Source organism: Canis aureus, chromosome 3 (assembly GCF_053574225.1).
Source record: "Canis aureus isolate CA01 chromosome 3, VMU_Caureus_v.1.0, whole genome shotgun sequence".
NCBI lineage: Eukaryota > Metazoa > Chordata > Mammalia > Carnivora > Canidae > Canis > Canis aureus.
In genome coordinates this window covers 14,307,019-14,319,869 of record NC_135613.1, presented here as the reverse complement: position 1 = coordinate 14,319,869, position 12,851 = coordinate 14,307,019, and the positions used below count along the sequence as shown (strand labels likewise).

Below are 12,851 nucleotides of genomic sequence, written 5' to 3'. Positions count from 1 at the left end.
ATCTGTCATAATATGATCAAGGATTAGATGACATGCATGTAGGAGTACCATCCAACCATTATATATATTTTTAAACTACTACTAAAGTAAATATTAACAAACAATATATGATGATTTGCATTGATAACTCCCATAATCTTTATATCATCAATAAATGTCACATTAAATAACAAGTAGGACATTTCCACAGTCTATTTTTCTTAAAAATTTGATAATTGAATTATTTCCTACCTGTTCTCTATTTGTCATCCTTTGTTTTTTCTACTTCCAGATTATTTTATTTGAAACATCATTTAAATCTAATCTTTACCGGTGCTTTATAAATAAACATATTTTCCATCCAAAGCCCCCCCACCCATATCTTTGTCTTCGTTTCCTTAAGATTCACTTTTTTACTATCAAATGATGGCTCACTTCAAAATTTTACATCAGGTTTGGAATTCACTCCAGAAACGGCAAGCATATTGTTGCATCATCTGTTCTTGATGGCCATAAATTATTTCATTGTGTGAAGGTGCTGTAATTTACTTAGGCAAGTGATCTACTGCTGGTGGATTGGATCAATATTATTTTGCTTCTACAGACAATGTGGCAATGAATATCCTTGCATGCATTTCAAACGCACAGTGAAAGTGAATTTACAAGATACATCCCTAGAGTTTGAGTTGCTTTTTGGTGCAGCTTATGTATTTGAATAGATTTAAAGTATTAGGCATCATTGTTTTGGACTCCCTTCCTTCAATACGCTAAAAACATTCATTACTTTTTAAACAGTTTTTACCTATTTATTCTCCCACCAACAGAGTTTGACTGTACCTCTTCACCCATGCCTCATGGCAATGTTTTCTGCATCTTAAATCATTTGGGTTCTCCTTCAAATTGTTGATTTCAGGGGCACCTGGGTGGCTCAGATGCTTGGCTGTCTGCCTTTGGAACAGGTCATGATCCTTGGTCAGGATGAAGCTGGGAGTGGGGCTCCCTGCTCAACAGGGAGTCTGCTTCTTCCTCTGCACCTCTCCCTGGTTTGTATGCCCATCTCTCTCAAAAAAATACATAAAATCTTTAAAAAAAAACTGATTTAAACAAATGTTGATTTCATACTCATAATACTTGAACATACAGCATAGGGGACACTTAAGCCCGGTTCTGGAGGATCACAATCTTCCCTATCTAGCTATTCAGCCTTAGGAAAATAACCTCCCCATCTTTGTTTTCTTATACGCAAACTAGGCATTATCATAGTTCCTAATTCATTGGGTTGTGAAGATTAATTGAATAAATATATAATACATATTAAAATAATGGCATATATTTTTTATTCAAGCAAATAAATAATCCCTCCACTCTTTCATTTATAGATTTTAACTTATATTATTTACAAACCTAGAGACAGAAGATCTGGGCCATAATAAGTGTTCATTCTACTTGCTTTTTTTTTTTATTATTTATTTATGATAGTTACAGAGAGAGAGAGAGAGGCAGAGACACAGGCAGAGGGAGAAGCAGGCTCCATGCCCCGGGAGCCTGATGTGGGATTCGATCCCGGGACTCCAGGATCGCGCCCTGGGCCAAAGGCAGGTGCCAAACCGCTGCGCCACCCAGGGATCCCTACTTGCTTTTTAAATACTTTTCTTTAGAATCAATTTTTAGCTTTCTCTTGTGTTAAACAGTAGAATCCATAATACCATGGTTTTGATGTAGTAGTTAAAAAATTTTAAAGAAAAATCATATTAAAATTAAAGAAGACATTATTTTGTTATATACAACAACTTGGCAAATTATGTCTTAACACCGTAGTTCCAACGTTCTTATTTATGTCTTTTAGGAAGTGTTACCTGACACCTGTTTTAATTTGCATTTCTTCAATAGTGAATGAGGTTAAAGACTTTCACATATTTATTTATCTTTTCCTTTCTATGAACTGCTTGTTTATATTTTGCTTCCTTTCTTAAAAAAATAAAGCTTCAGGGCAGCCCCGGTGGCGCAGCAGTTTAGCACCACCTGCAGCCTGGGGTGTGATTCTGGAGACCCCGGATCGAGTCCCATGTCGGGCTCCCTGCATGGAGCCTGCTTCTCTCTCTGCCTGTGTCTCTGCCTCTCTTTCGCTCTCTCTGAATAAATAAATAAATAAATCTTTAAAAAAATAAAAATAAAAATAAAAATAAAAATAAAAATAAAATAAAGCTTCAGGAGTGCCTGCCTGGCTGGCTCAATCAGTAGAGCATGCAACCCCTGATCTTGGAGTTGTAAGTTTCAGTCCCACGCTGGGTGTAGAGATGACTTAAAAATAAAATCTTTAAAAACGAATAAAAAATAAAAAAGATAAATAAAAAATAAAGTTTTATTTTTATTAGTAATTTTAAAGAATGTTTTGTACCTGTGCTAATAGAATTTTCTGTGATAATGGGTATGTTCTATAACTGCCTAAAATAGTAACTACTGGCTTAATACACTTATTGAGCACTTAAAATGTGGCTAGTGCAACTGAGAAACTTTATTTTTATTTTATTTCATTTTAGTTGAGTTTTTAATTGAAATAGCCCTATATAGCTAGTGGCTAACATAATAGTAGGTCTTTCTCGTTAAGAGGACAGAGATCTTTCTCATTAGAAGGGCAGAGTTAACATCTGGTTTACAGCTGTTTTTTTTTTTTTTTTTTTTTTACGTAGCATTGATCTTCAGCCAAATCCTTCTTGCAACATATACTCAAGGAAGGCACAGGAGTCTACTGGATCTAAGATAGACTGGTATCCTGCTGATTATGCTTTGTACTGAACTAAGAATCTACTTGGTTGTCAAGTTTGTTTATTGAGTAGTCCAATGGTTCCCATACGTTGCAGCAAACTGGAATCACTTGGAACTTTTTTTTTAAATCCCAATACCTGGGTTCCCACCCCCAAACATTATTTAATTGGAATGGATGCTGTCTGGGCATCAGAATTCAAATAAGCAGTAAAATTTGGGAACCACAGATATATCCTGTATCAGAGAGTCACCTGGGAGTGATGACATGCAGGTGCACCACAAAAGGGGTTGGTAAGTGTCTCTGAGGAGTTCTAGCATTTGGCAAGGTATAAAAGCTGAAGATCCCCTGAAGATGATAGCTTTCCTGATCTGTGGTGGTCACACCCACTCAGCCTTGTCCATTGTCACCATGTTTATACCAATTCAAGTTGTTGGGATATTTAGAAGCTGTTCAGTACAACTGAGCATCCATTATGCTATTATGAATGCTATTCATGCTGCCCTTTATCCCTTTTCAAATCTAAGTAAACTCGCAGGTGAATAAAGTCTGTTTGGTCATTGTCAATCTGAATATCAATCTTAACCCAACCACTGCTGCTGGTGAATTCAAAGTGGGCATTGCTATCGTACAAGCTAAAAATAATTTCTAATTTATAATCTTTCTTTTAATGTTTATGCTATTTTTTCATGCAGCTTTCTAAAAATTATCTCATTTTTCATCTTTCCCTCAATGGCATCTGGGTTTGGTTTTCTTGCTTAGAAAGACATGTGCCTTCCAATATTACGTGTATCTATTCATCATTTGTGTTTTCTTTTATTACTTTTTTTCTACGTCTGTATCATTTTTACATATTCAACTCACCTAGAATCTATTTTGACATAAAAATATTTTTGTTGTCCTCAAAACCATGGCTAAGTTCTATACTGACTAACTTACATTTCCTCATATATTTTCAATGCTACATCTATCTTAGTCAAATCCCTAAATGTATTTAGATATAGTAAAGAACATTTGTTCTTTTTTCTTTAACCAGGCTTTACTGTGCCAGTATCAAAGTGTTTTAATTAATACAGATTTATAGAATTTCCTAACATGTAGATTCTCCTTCCTATTGTTATTTTTGCTAACTTACCTATTTTCTCATATATACTTTTTATACATGAAATTTACAACAATTTCACTTTCATGAGTTATTTTAGGTTAGAATGAGTAGCTTTATGATATTGTTTTCCACTTCAAAACAGGTATGACCTTGCACTTAATCACATCTTCTTTAAGTCCTTTGATAATATTCTAAACATTATTTTTATATATCTTGTACATTTTCCTTTAGGTTTCCTTCAGGTTTTTTCCTTGATATGCATTCATTTTTGGTTCTAATTTAGGTGGAGTGTATATTTCTTTTCTATTGTCTATGTTGTTATTTATATGTGGGAAGATAAATTACTAAGAGTTTAACATGTTGGTTTTTTAGAAGACCTAGTTGCCTAGGTCTTAACAACAAAAGGGGCATTTAAAAGGGACAGAATTATCCTGAGAGAGAACTCCAAACATAGCTTCCCATGATGGGGGAACTACACAAGCCAGAAGTAGACATCCACCACATCATATCATGGCAAATGGCAAGACGGAATGGAGAAAATGGGTGATGTCACTGCCACTGAATGGTCATATGGGAGAATGTGAGATACAAGGAAGGTGTATTTAACATATGTTGTTCCCTGGTTGATGATTTGAGAATGATGATTTCTGAAAAGGACACCAAATCCAGTCTCCTAACTCTAACCACTCTCCTTAAATGATTTTTATCTTGCTTGCTTAGAGACAGATCATTTTGAAGAATGTGAAACAACAGTACCATTTATCATATCCCGCTATATACGTGGACCTGCAGTTCATAGGGGTTTGCATATATATATTTTGTATATTCCACATTGCTATAAAATTCCAATATATGTGTGTCCAAAGACGTTTATGACAAAAGACTGACATAGCACATTATAGAATGAGCACAGATGCAAGGAGGCAAAAGAAATCATACTCCATGATAGAGAAGGTTCCTCACAAACTAACCATTCTGACCCATGTTTGAAGCACATTAAAACCCCAAATGCAGCCACCTTTAATCATGCACTAGTAGGTTAATCATTTTTAAAAGAGTGAAAAACTCATAGTTAAATAGAAATACAAACAGGAGATTTCCTGGGGATACAAACAACTTTCATTAACAATGTCTTTTTGGCATTGAAGTAGAGGCCGTCTTGAAAGGCAGATGGAGCTTAAAGCATTCTCCAGGCGTTTGTCCAAGGACTGAGGCAAGTCTTGCGATGCATTAAGCTTGATGGTTTGACATGTTGACACACATGGCATTAGTACGGTTGTACTTCATATCACCACAAATGATTTTTGCAGGCTCCAGTCACTAGAATAAGGGCTTGACAGAGGGAAAGGGCTAGAAAAGCTGTGCCTTGCAAGGCAGGGAGTCTACCAAGCTTATAGCACCTCTCCCACATGCATTCCTGCCTCCTCGGGTTTTCTGTTAAGCGTCCCTGGTCACATATTTATTTGATTTGAAACAAATACACGTTAAAATCTTTGCAGGGAGTGTTTCTGTCCTGTCTGGCTTTGACAGTTGACAACTCAATCATTCACAGTTGATAATGGTGTGAATATTTTGTGACAGGCGATACTTCTACCCAATTAAATATGCTATGTCACACAGACCCTGGGTTTTTCATAAGCCAAACCCAGAATCACGACATTAAACACTTCTAATTAAAAAACAAGATAAAACTACACTAACCTTAGAAATACACTACAGGTTTTTTGTTTGGATGAAATCCATAAAAAAACAAAAAGCAAACTATTCTATGTATAACAATCATATTTACCTAAATAATTCATAAAACTGTAACATCCCCTTCCTTGTCTATATAGTCTGCAGTATAAAAGAATCTTGGGCATATATCAGAGACAATTTAAATAATTTAGCTATAAAGTTCCTGCACAATCTATTTAAAATGGTCTCTAAGATGTTACTTTCATGATATTCAGCAATTGTTCTTAAATGAGTGAAAATTACACCTTACATTTACTTTTTCAATCACTTACAATAAACTGGCTGAAAAGTCTTTTGATCATAGATGTTGAGGGATTTTATTTCATCTTCAATTTGAAAGGAACAATTTTAGTGCCTTGCATCTTCTAATTTTTTGTGAAATATTTATATGCCATCTACTAGAGTACTTTGTATAAATTACATTTATGAGCTTGGACTATAAATCTTTTCTAAAGAAATGTTTTAATGCATAATTGTACAAAATATCATATACCTGTCAAGTTTACAGCTCAATTAAATATGTGTGTGACCTGTATAGATAATAAATAAAATATTTTGCCTTTCTTTTTAAAGATTATTTTTAAGAAGCATCAGGGCATTTTATTAATTGTTTCAGGTACACAGAAGTCATTGTTTTCCCCAGTGCTCAAGGCAGGATCAAATTAAGGGAGAGTGAGGATCCTCACAGCAGCATTTCAATCCGTGTTGATGGGTTTTATTTTATTTGTTTCTAAATTCACAATTGTCTCTTCTTTCTCTTTCCATCACACACTTGTATAATGGCTTATGTGTTTCCTAACTCTCTTTCATGGATTTATTTCTATCATCTGGAGCAGAATGTGAAGCTCTTAAAGAAAACTGGCATGTTTTGTATTGTCTGTATACAACCCAGAGTTTCTTTTTAAAAAGGGGCAAAAACATACCAAGTAAAGAAAAAGAATTTGGGAATTATATATTTGTAAAATACAACAAAGGGTTAAATCCCTTACTATGTACATCAATTATAAATTATACTTTGATTAAACAAACAACCCAAATTGAAGTGATCTGTGTTATTCCAGGTGAAATGTCAAGAACTGGGTACAATTCACCATGTTTCATTTTTTTCGGCTTTGGCAATTGTGGATTCACAGAAAGGGAGCGTCCCTTAGAGTGGCACCTGAGTAACTGGAGTAGAATAGAACTCTGCAGCCTTCCTGGGATAAACAGGTAGCATGAGGATGTGTGTGTGGTATGAGATTTGGGTTGTTTTAGCTACACCACAACTTCATCTGTCTTATGTGTATGCATGCTGCCTGCTGTAGAATATTAATTTTGATCTTGACATTCAAAGTTATCCATCAATTTTCTTTATCATATCCAAAAGTATCATTCAGCTTCCTTAATCCTTCCATAATCTAAGTCATCATGCTTTTTTTCAATACCCATGTGAGCCCAGCCTTTTTAACAAAGTCAGTCAAATGATCAGTATAGTTCACCAATTTCCAAATCTCTAGAAGTCTGTACCCCATATTTGCATGCTTCTGTGAATCATTTTTTGGTTTGTTTCAATGTGTTTTATCTCATTGAGGACATTAACATGAGTTCTTTTTATACCTCCCAGAACTTTTTTTATAAAGTTAGACCCAGATTAGGAGATCAATAATGTATTCAAATTTACTTATTCATTCATTGTTTTGTTTTGTTTTGTTTCTGTAATACACTCAACAAAAGCCATGTGCCACACTAGGTACTGAATGCTCATTACATCACATGCCCTCCTTAATGCCCATCACCCAGTTAGTTACCCCATCCCCCAAGCCACTTCCCCTCCAGCAACCCACAGTTTATTTCCTATAGTTAAGTGTCTCTTATGGTTTAACATGCCAGGAACTCTAAAGATTTGGGATGCTGAAATGAAAGGTTGGAAGCCACAGCCTCTATTTTTAGGGTGTTCAACATTCAAGAGAGGAGCACAGTGAGTAAACCAACAAATTATACCATAATCTAAAAGATAGTGTTACCTTGACAATTAATTGTGATAGATGCCATCTGTCTTTACGTTGATTGGTTTGGATTACTTAAGGATATCATTATGCATCTATTTCATGCTGACTACCTCACCTTTTCTAAAAATGTGCTCATTTATTTGAGAGAGACAGGGGCACCTGGGTGGCTCGGTGGTTGAGCGTCTGCCTTTGGCTCAGGTGGTGATACCCAGGTCCCAGGATCAAGTCCCACATCGGGCTCCCCGCAGTAAGCCTGCTTCTCCCTCTCCCTCTGCCTCTGTCTCTGCCTCTCTCTCTGTGTGTGTCTCTCATGAGTAAATAAATAAAATCTTTAAAAAAAAAAGGGAGAGAGAGAGAGAGAGAAAGCATGCATATATGTTAGCAGGGGGAGGAGCAGAGGGAAAGAATCTCAAGCAGACTCTCACTAAGTGCAGAGTGCAATAAGGGGCTCAACCTCATGACCCATGAGATCATGTCCTGAGCCTAAACCAAGAGTCAGACCCTTAACTGACTGAGCTACTCAGGTGCTCCAGTATCTGAGCACCTCATCTTTAATATGACTAAACAAAAAAAAGGCAAATAGCATGGTCTAGGTTTGTCTTTCCCCAGTTTAATTAACAGAGAAACAATTTTCATGGTTCATCCATCATTTTAAGAAATGCCAAAAACATATGCTTTACTTAACACAGCTAAATATTAGCATGAATTAGCCTCTACTTATCTAGTTTAAAATCCAATGCTTAATTTAGAAAAAGAGTAAAAGATAATCTAAACACCTAGTTAAAATAAACACCTCATTAAGCTTTCATTGTTATTGGTTCATAATCACTGTTTATTTTACCCCTAGTTTGAATGGTTCTCATGAAATTAATTCAACCATAATACCCAGTTTTTCCTTGTTCTTCTACACTTCAGCTTGCTTTGGATTTTAAAGGCAGCTTTTCTTAAAAATGCTTATAGGCAACATCTTCTATCCTGACTGTTGTTCTCTCTAGAGAAAGAGCAGGGCTACTTCTTCTCAATTCAATTTACATCAATAAACATGCGTTGAATGGTCACCAAGTGCTTTAGAGATACAAAGGTGAGTGAATCACAGTCCATTTCTTCCATGAGTTGATAATGTATAACTGAGTTCTAGGAACTTTCAAAAGAGAGGCAATTGACTGATCAAAGAAAATTATCATTATGTGCCCAAATAGGCTTCCAAATTATCTGTGTGCTAAGAATGATGCTTCATTAAGTTACTCATTTTCTCTGGTTCCAGCAGCTCAGCCAGAGGAAAAAAAAAAAAAAAAAAAAGTTCTTTTACTGCAGTATGTTGTCCCCAGCCCACAGAGGATCCAAACCAATACCCTTCTACTAGCAAAGAAGTCCTTTCTTCACCACAAAGCAAACTGCCTATTGCTTCCTTCTTCCATCAGGTGTTTATATACAATCAGCCACCTACAAATACCACTCACTTTATTAAAAACTGCCTCCTTGTCAGTCTCTTATAGGAGCTATGCCCCTACCCATAATACATTACATTTTACACCACTTACACACTTTTAAAAGAATAGAGAATGGTTTATATAAAAATCATATATATGTGTGTGTATCACATATAAATATTCCAAATATTATATATACAAACCCTGTATATACTAGAGAGAGGGAGATGTTCAGAAATCTCAGAGTCATCAGAGGAAATAAAAGGAACAAATTCTTTTAACCAAGATTTAAATAAAAACAATGCAAAACCACTGTGTTACTGGACAAAGCTTAAAAAATTTTTTTATAAGTTTTCTTTATTTCTTAGATTTCCACTCTATGTAGTGGAAAAATAAATTTTTTTTCCAATTCCTGAAGCCTCTGAGATAAATTTACCTTTAGTACTTTCATAAGTTATAGCACGAAATGTATTAGAAATGAATATTAATGTATTTTTTCTTGAAAAATATTTTCTAAGTAATTTCAAAAATTCCATTTCTCAACTTAGTTTAGAAGATTTGTTAACAACATGTAGGGATGACCCTACTTCTTTCCTTAAGAGACTATGTATTTTGTCAAGGAAACATACCCAGATGCTGTCTTCTTGTCGATACTGTTTCCAGTTCCTGCCACTGTCACTGAACATCAGAAGGTAGCTGGTCACCCAGTTGGAGCTTCCATATCCCCCTTGGGTGGCCACAGCCGTAGTCTCCATTCTCTCTCCAAGGTCAATCTGCAACCACTGGTATTTGTTTGATACAAGTGGAGACCAGCCACCAGCCCCTTTTATGCAAATAGAAACAAAAAAATGGGCAAAAGATTAGTTAAAAATCTGTTAGTGGACTAGAAAAACCAGTAAAACTGTACTCCTGTATGGAATTTAATAAATTCAGATTTCCAAAATATGAAACTTCTCATAACGTAGAATAATATAGAAAAACAAGAATTTAGTAAGAATAGATGAAACCTGTGTTAATTATATTCATTTGTAGGTATTTAGACTTCCTGACACTGGGGAGAACCAAGGATCTTACTGAATTTTAAAACGCTTAATTTGACAGGTGGACATTCACGTCTACACTTGGAACTAGCAGGTTTACTGCCCATACATGATTAGGTAATGATTTAACCTTCACTCATAGTTCACAATGGGATAGAACTAGAAAACTACCTTTGGCATCTGATCATGTTCAAACTTCCTGAATAAAGAAATACAGCATTAAAAGCCTGAGAATACAGATGGTCAAGGCATAGTCCCCATCCTTGCTGTGTTTACAGCCTTATGGAGGGAACAGACGTTGAAAAAAAGCATGCGTGAAGCACCAATGTTAATGGTGAGACAGGTGCAGGGAACAATAATACAATAAATGATGGAAGAGAGTTCTATCCAGTAGAAGGCTGGAGCTGGCTGGCAACAGTGTATGAGAAGCAATTAAATTTTCAGGAATTTTGCAAGCTGATTGTTAAATATAGCCATGTTCACAACTGGCCGTGGTGGGAATATTTAAAACACAGAAATTGGCAAACTACAAATAAGCAACCACTCCCACCCCAGGCAATTCACCAATATACCACTGGTTCTATCCTGTCTAGGGAAGCAGGTGGTGGGTGAGAGGTGGGGGAGGCACAGTCAGGGAAAAGGTCATAAAGTAAAGTGTGCCTAAGCACTCAAGAGTGAAAAATAAGAATCTATTGTATATTCAAGGATGTATAGGTAGAGCAGTACTTATATTTTTTTCTATTCACTGCACACCAGAATATTAGAGATGTAACTACTGCATGTCTTTCAGTTTAGTACAATAAGGCCTTAATTTGGGAAATGTATTTAAGTAATATTGACATTGATAATAGAGAATGGTTTATATACAAATCATATATATATATATACACATATATATATATATGAAATAGGGCTTAATACCTTCTTAAATCCATAATTACCTAATATTCACTATTTATTAGAATACAACATCTATTACATAAAACCCCAAATAAGAATATTAGCACATGTTTTCTTTCCTTCATTTTGTCATCTACCTTGAGGCTCGGATATAAGGTCTAACATTTAAATAGAAGATTACATTAATTTACTAACTATTTTTATTCAAGCATTATTGACATTCATGCCCTGTTTCACTGAGTACATGCCCTGTTTCACTGAGCACATTCACTGAGTACATGCCCTAATGCAAAGAGATGCCAAATAAATGTTTGCTATTATTGTGTGGTACATACCACCATGGAACCTAAAAGGACAAATCTGTGTTAACAATTGTTTATAAGACTTAAAAATTCTTTTGATGGCAGATACAACACAATGAGTCTCTGACAGAGGAAAAGCAGAAGTTTTCAACAGCTCCAAAGAGAAGCCTGCCAGGCAGGGGCACACAGTGTGATAAGCACCCTCAGAAAGAATGAGCACAACTCAGAGCTACGGGGTCAGCTTATACATGGCAAGTGGGGCACAGTTAGTGAGGCTCTGTGGGCTCCCTGTGGACTACTGTGAAGGGGCTCCAGAGCTCAGGGCTTGTCCCTGTCTGGTACCCGGCCCCAGGGTGACTATGGTTGAAGCACGGTACTAACTCCTTCTTACGTTAGTGCATGATTCCCAAGTTACTCACTACATTGTCTTTATAACAAGGCCCTTTTCTCCCCCCTCAAATGTCCTTTTTTCTTGAAATAAGTCATTGTTCAAAAAGTGTCTTCCACTCCATACATCAAAAGTATAATACTCTCTTTTTGATCTAGAATATTTATACATACTACAATTTTTGGCCAGTGACCTGGATGGGTAGAGTTCTCTTGCTCACCAACACCATCTACAATGTTTAGGTTAGAAGACAATATTCTCATATTCTGAGCAGGAGGGCTTTTTGGTAGACATGGTCTCTGGCTGCATGTTTGGTGTCTTGGTGTCATTTATCCAGCACAGTTCTGGTGTCCATAAGGGACATCCCCTCCTCTTGAGGCCTGTTATCTACATGGAAGAGAATAATCTGTTCTTGAATGATATGAAGACCACCTTAAATAGTGCCTTGCCACAAACAGCTCGGAAAACTCCTGAACCCTCAGTGGAAACTGCTCCCATACCATTATTTTTAAAGCTAACCCAAATTTTCCTTCATATTCCACTTCTCAGGATGTAATGGAACTCCATCCTACCTCCTCTACTTACTCTACTGTGGAATTACTCAATATTTATTGAGCCAGTAAGTACTTTGTGTCAGGCACAGTGTGAAGGCATTGGTATTTGATTCTCAAAGCAGCCTAGTGAATAGAGGATAAGTTACACAGAGAGTCTAAACACCTTGCTGTAGTCTGCAGAGCAGGAAGAGGCACAGTGCTCTTAACCAGGATCAACAGTACCTCTCCGATTGTTATGATAAATGGAATCAGGAATTCCCAATGGATGTAGAAAAGATGCTGCTGATATAGGTAGGGGACCCCTAGAATTAGGTATCAGGTAGTAGAAGAGCCAACTCTCCTCCCTCAAGTTAACAAAGACCATGTCTCTGAAGTACGGACACAGGAGTAAAGTGGTGAATGGGTAACTATTTCCCTCTACTGTCCTCTCTAATTTTACTATTCATCCTCAGGATCTACCCAAGTTTCAAAGTTGACAGTCTCCTGAGGTCTGTCTGATGTTAACCACACATCCTCAGACCTCTTACTGCTACAACTGCCTATCTCTTTGGATTTTTATTATTTTTTTCTTTTTATTTTTTTTAAAGATTTTATTTTATTTATTCATGAGAGACACAGAGAGAGAGAAAGAGAGAGGCAGAGACATAGGCAGAAGGAGAAGCAG

General features: G+C 36.2%; 1 protein-coding gene across 1 annotated transcript in view; it reads right to left on the bottom strand.

The window, feature by feature from the left end:
* CNTNAP4 (contactin associated protein family member 4) overlaps positions 1-12,851 on the bottom strand; it is a 242,322-nt gene that overhangs the window by 160,801 nt on the left and 68,670 nt on the right. The window contains exon 3 of the mRNA XM_077890879.1: positions 9,633-9,826. Coding sequence (XP_077747005.1) covers positions 9,633-9,826 — 194 coding nt within the window. The remainder of the gene's footprint in view (positions 1-9,632; positions 9,827-12,851) is intronic.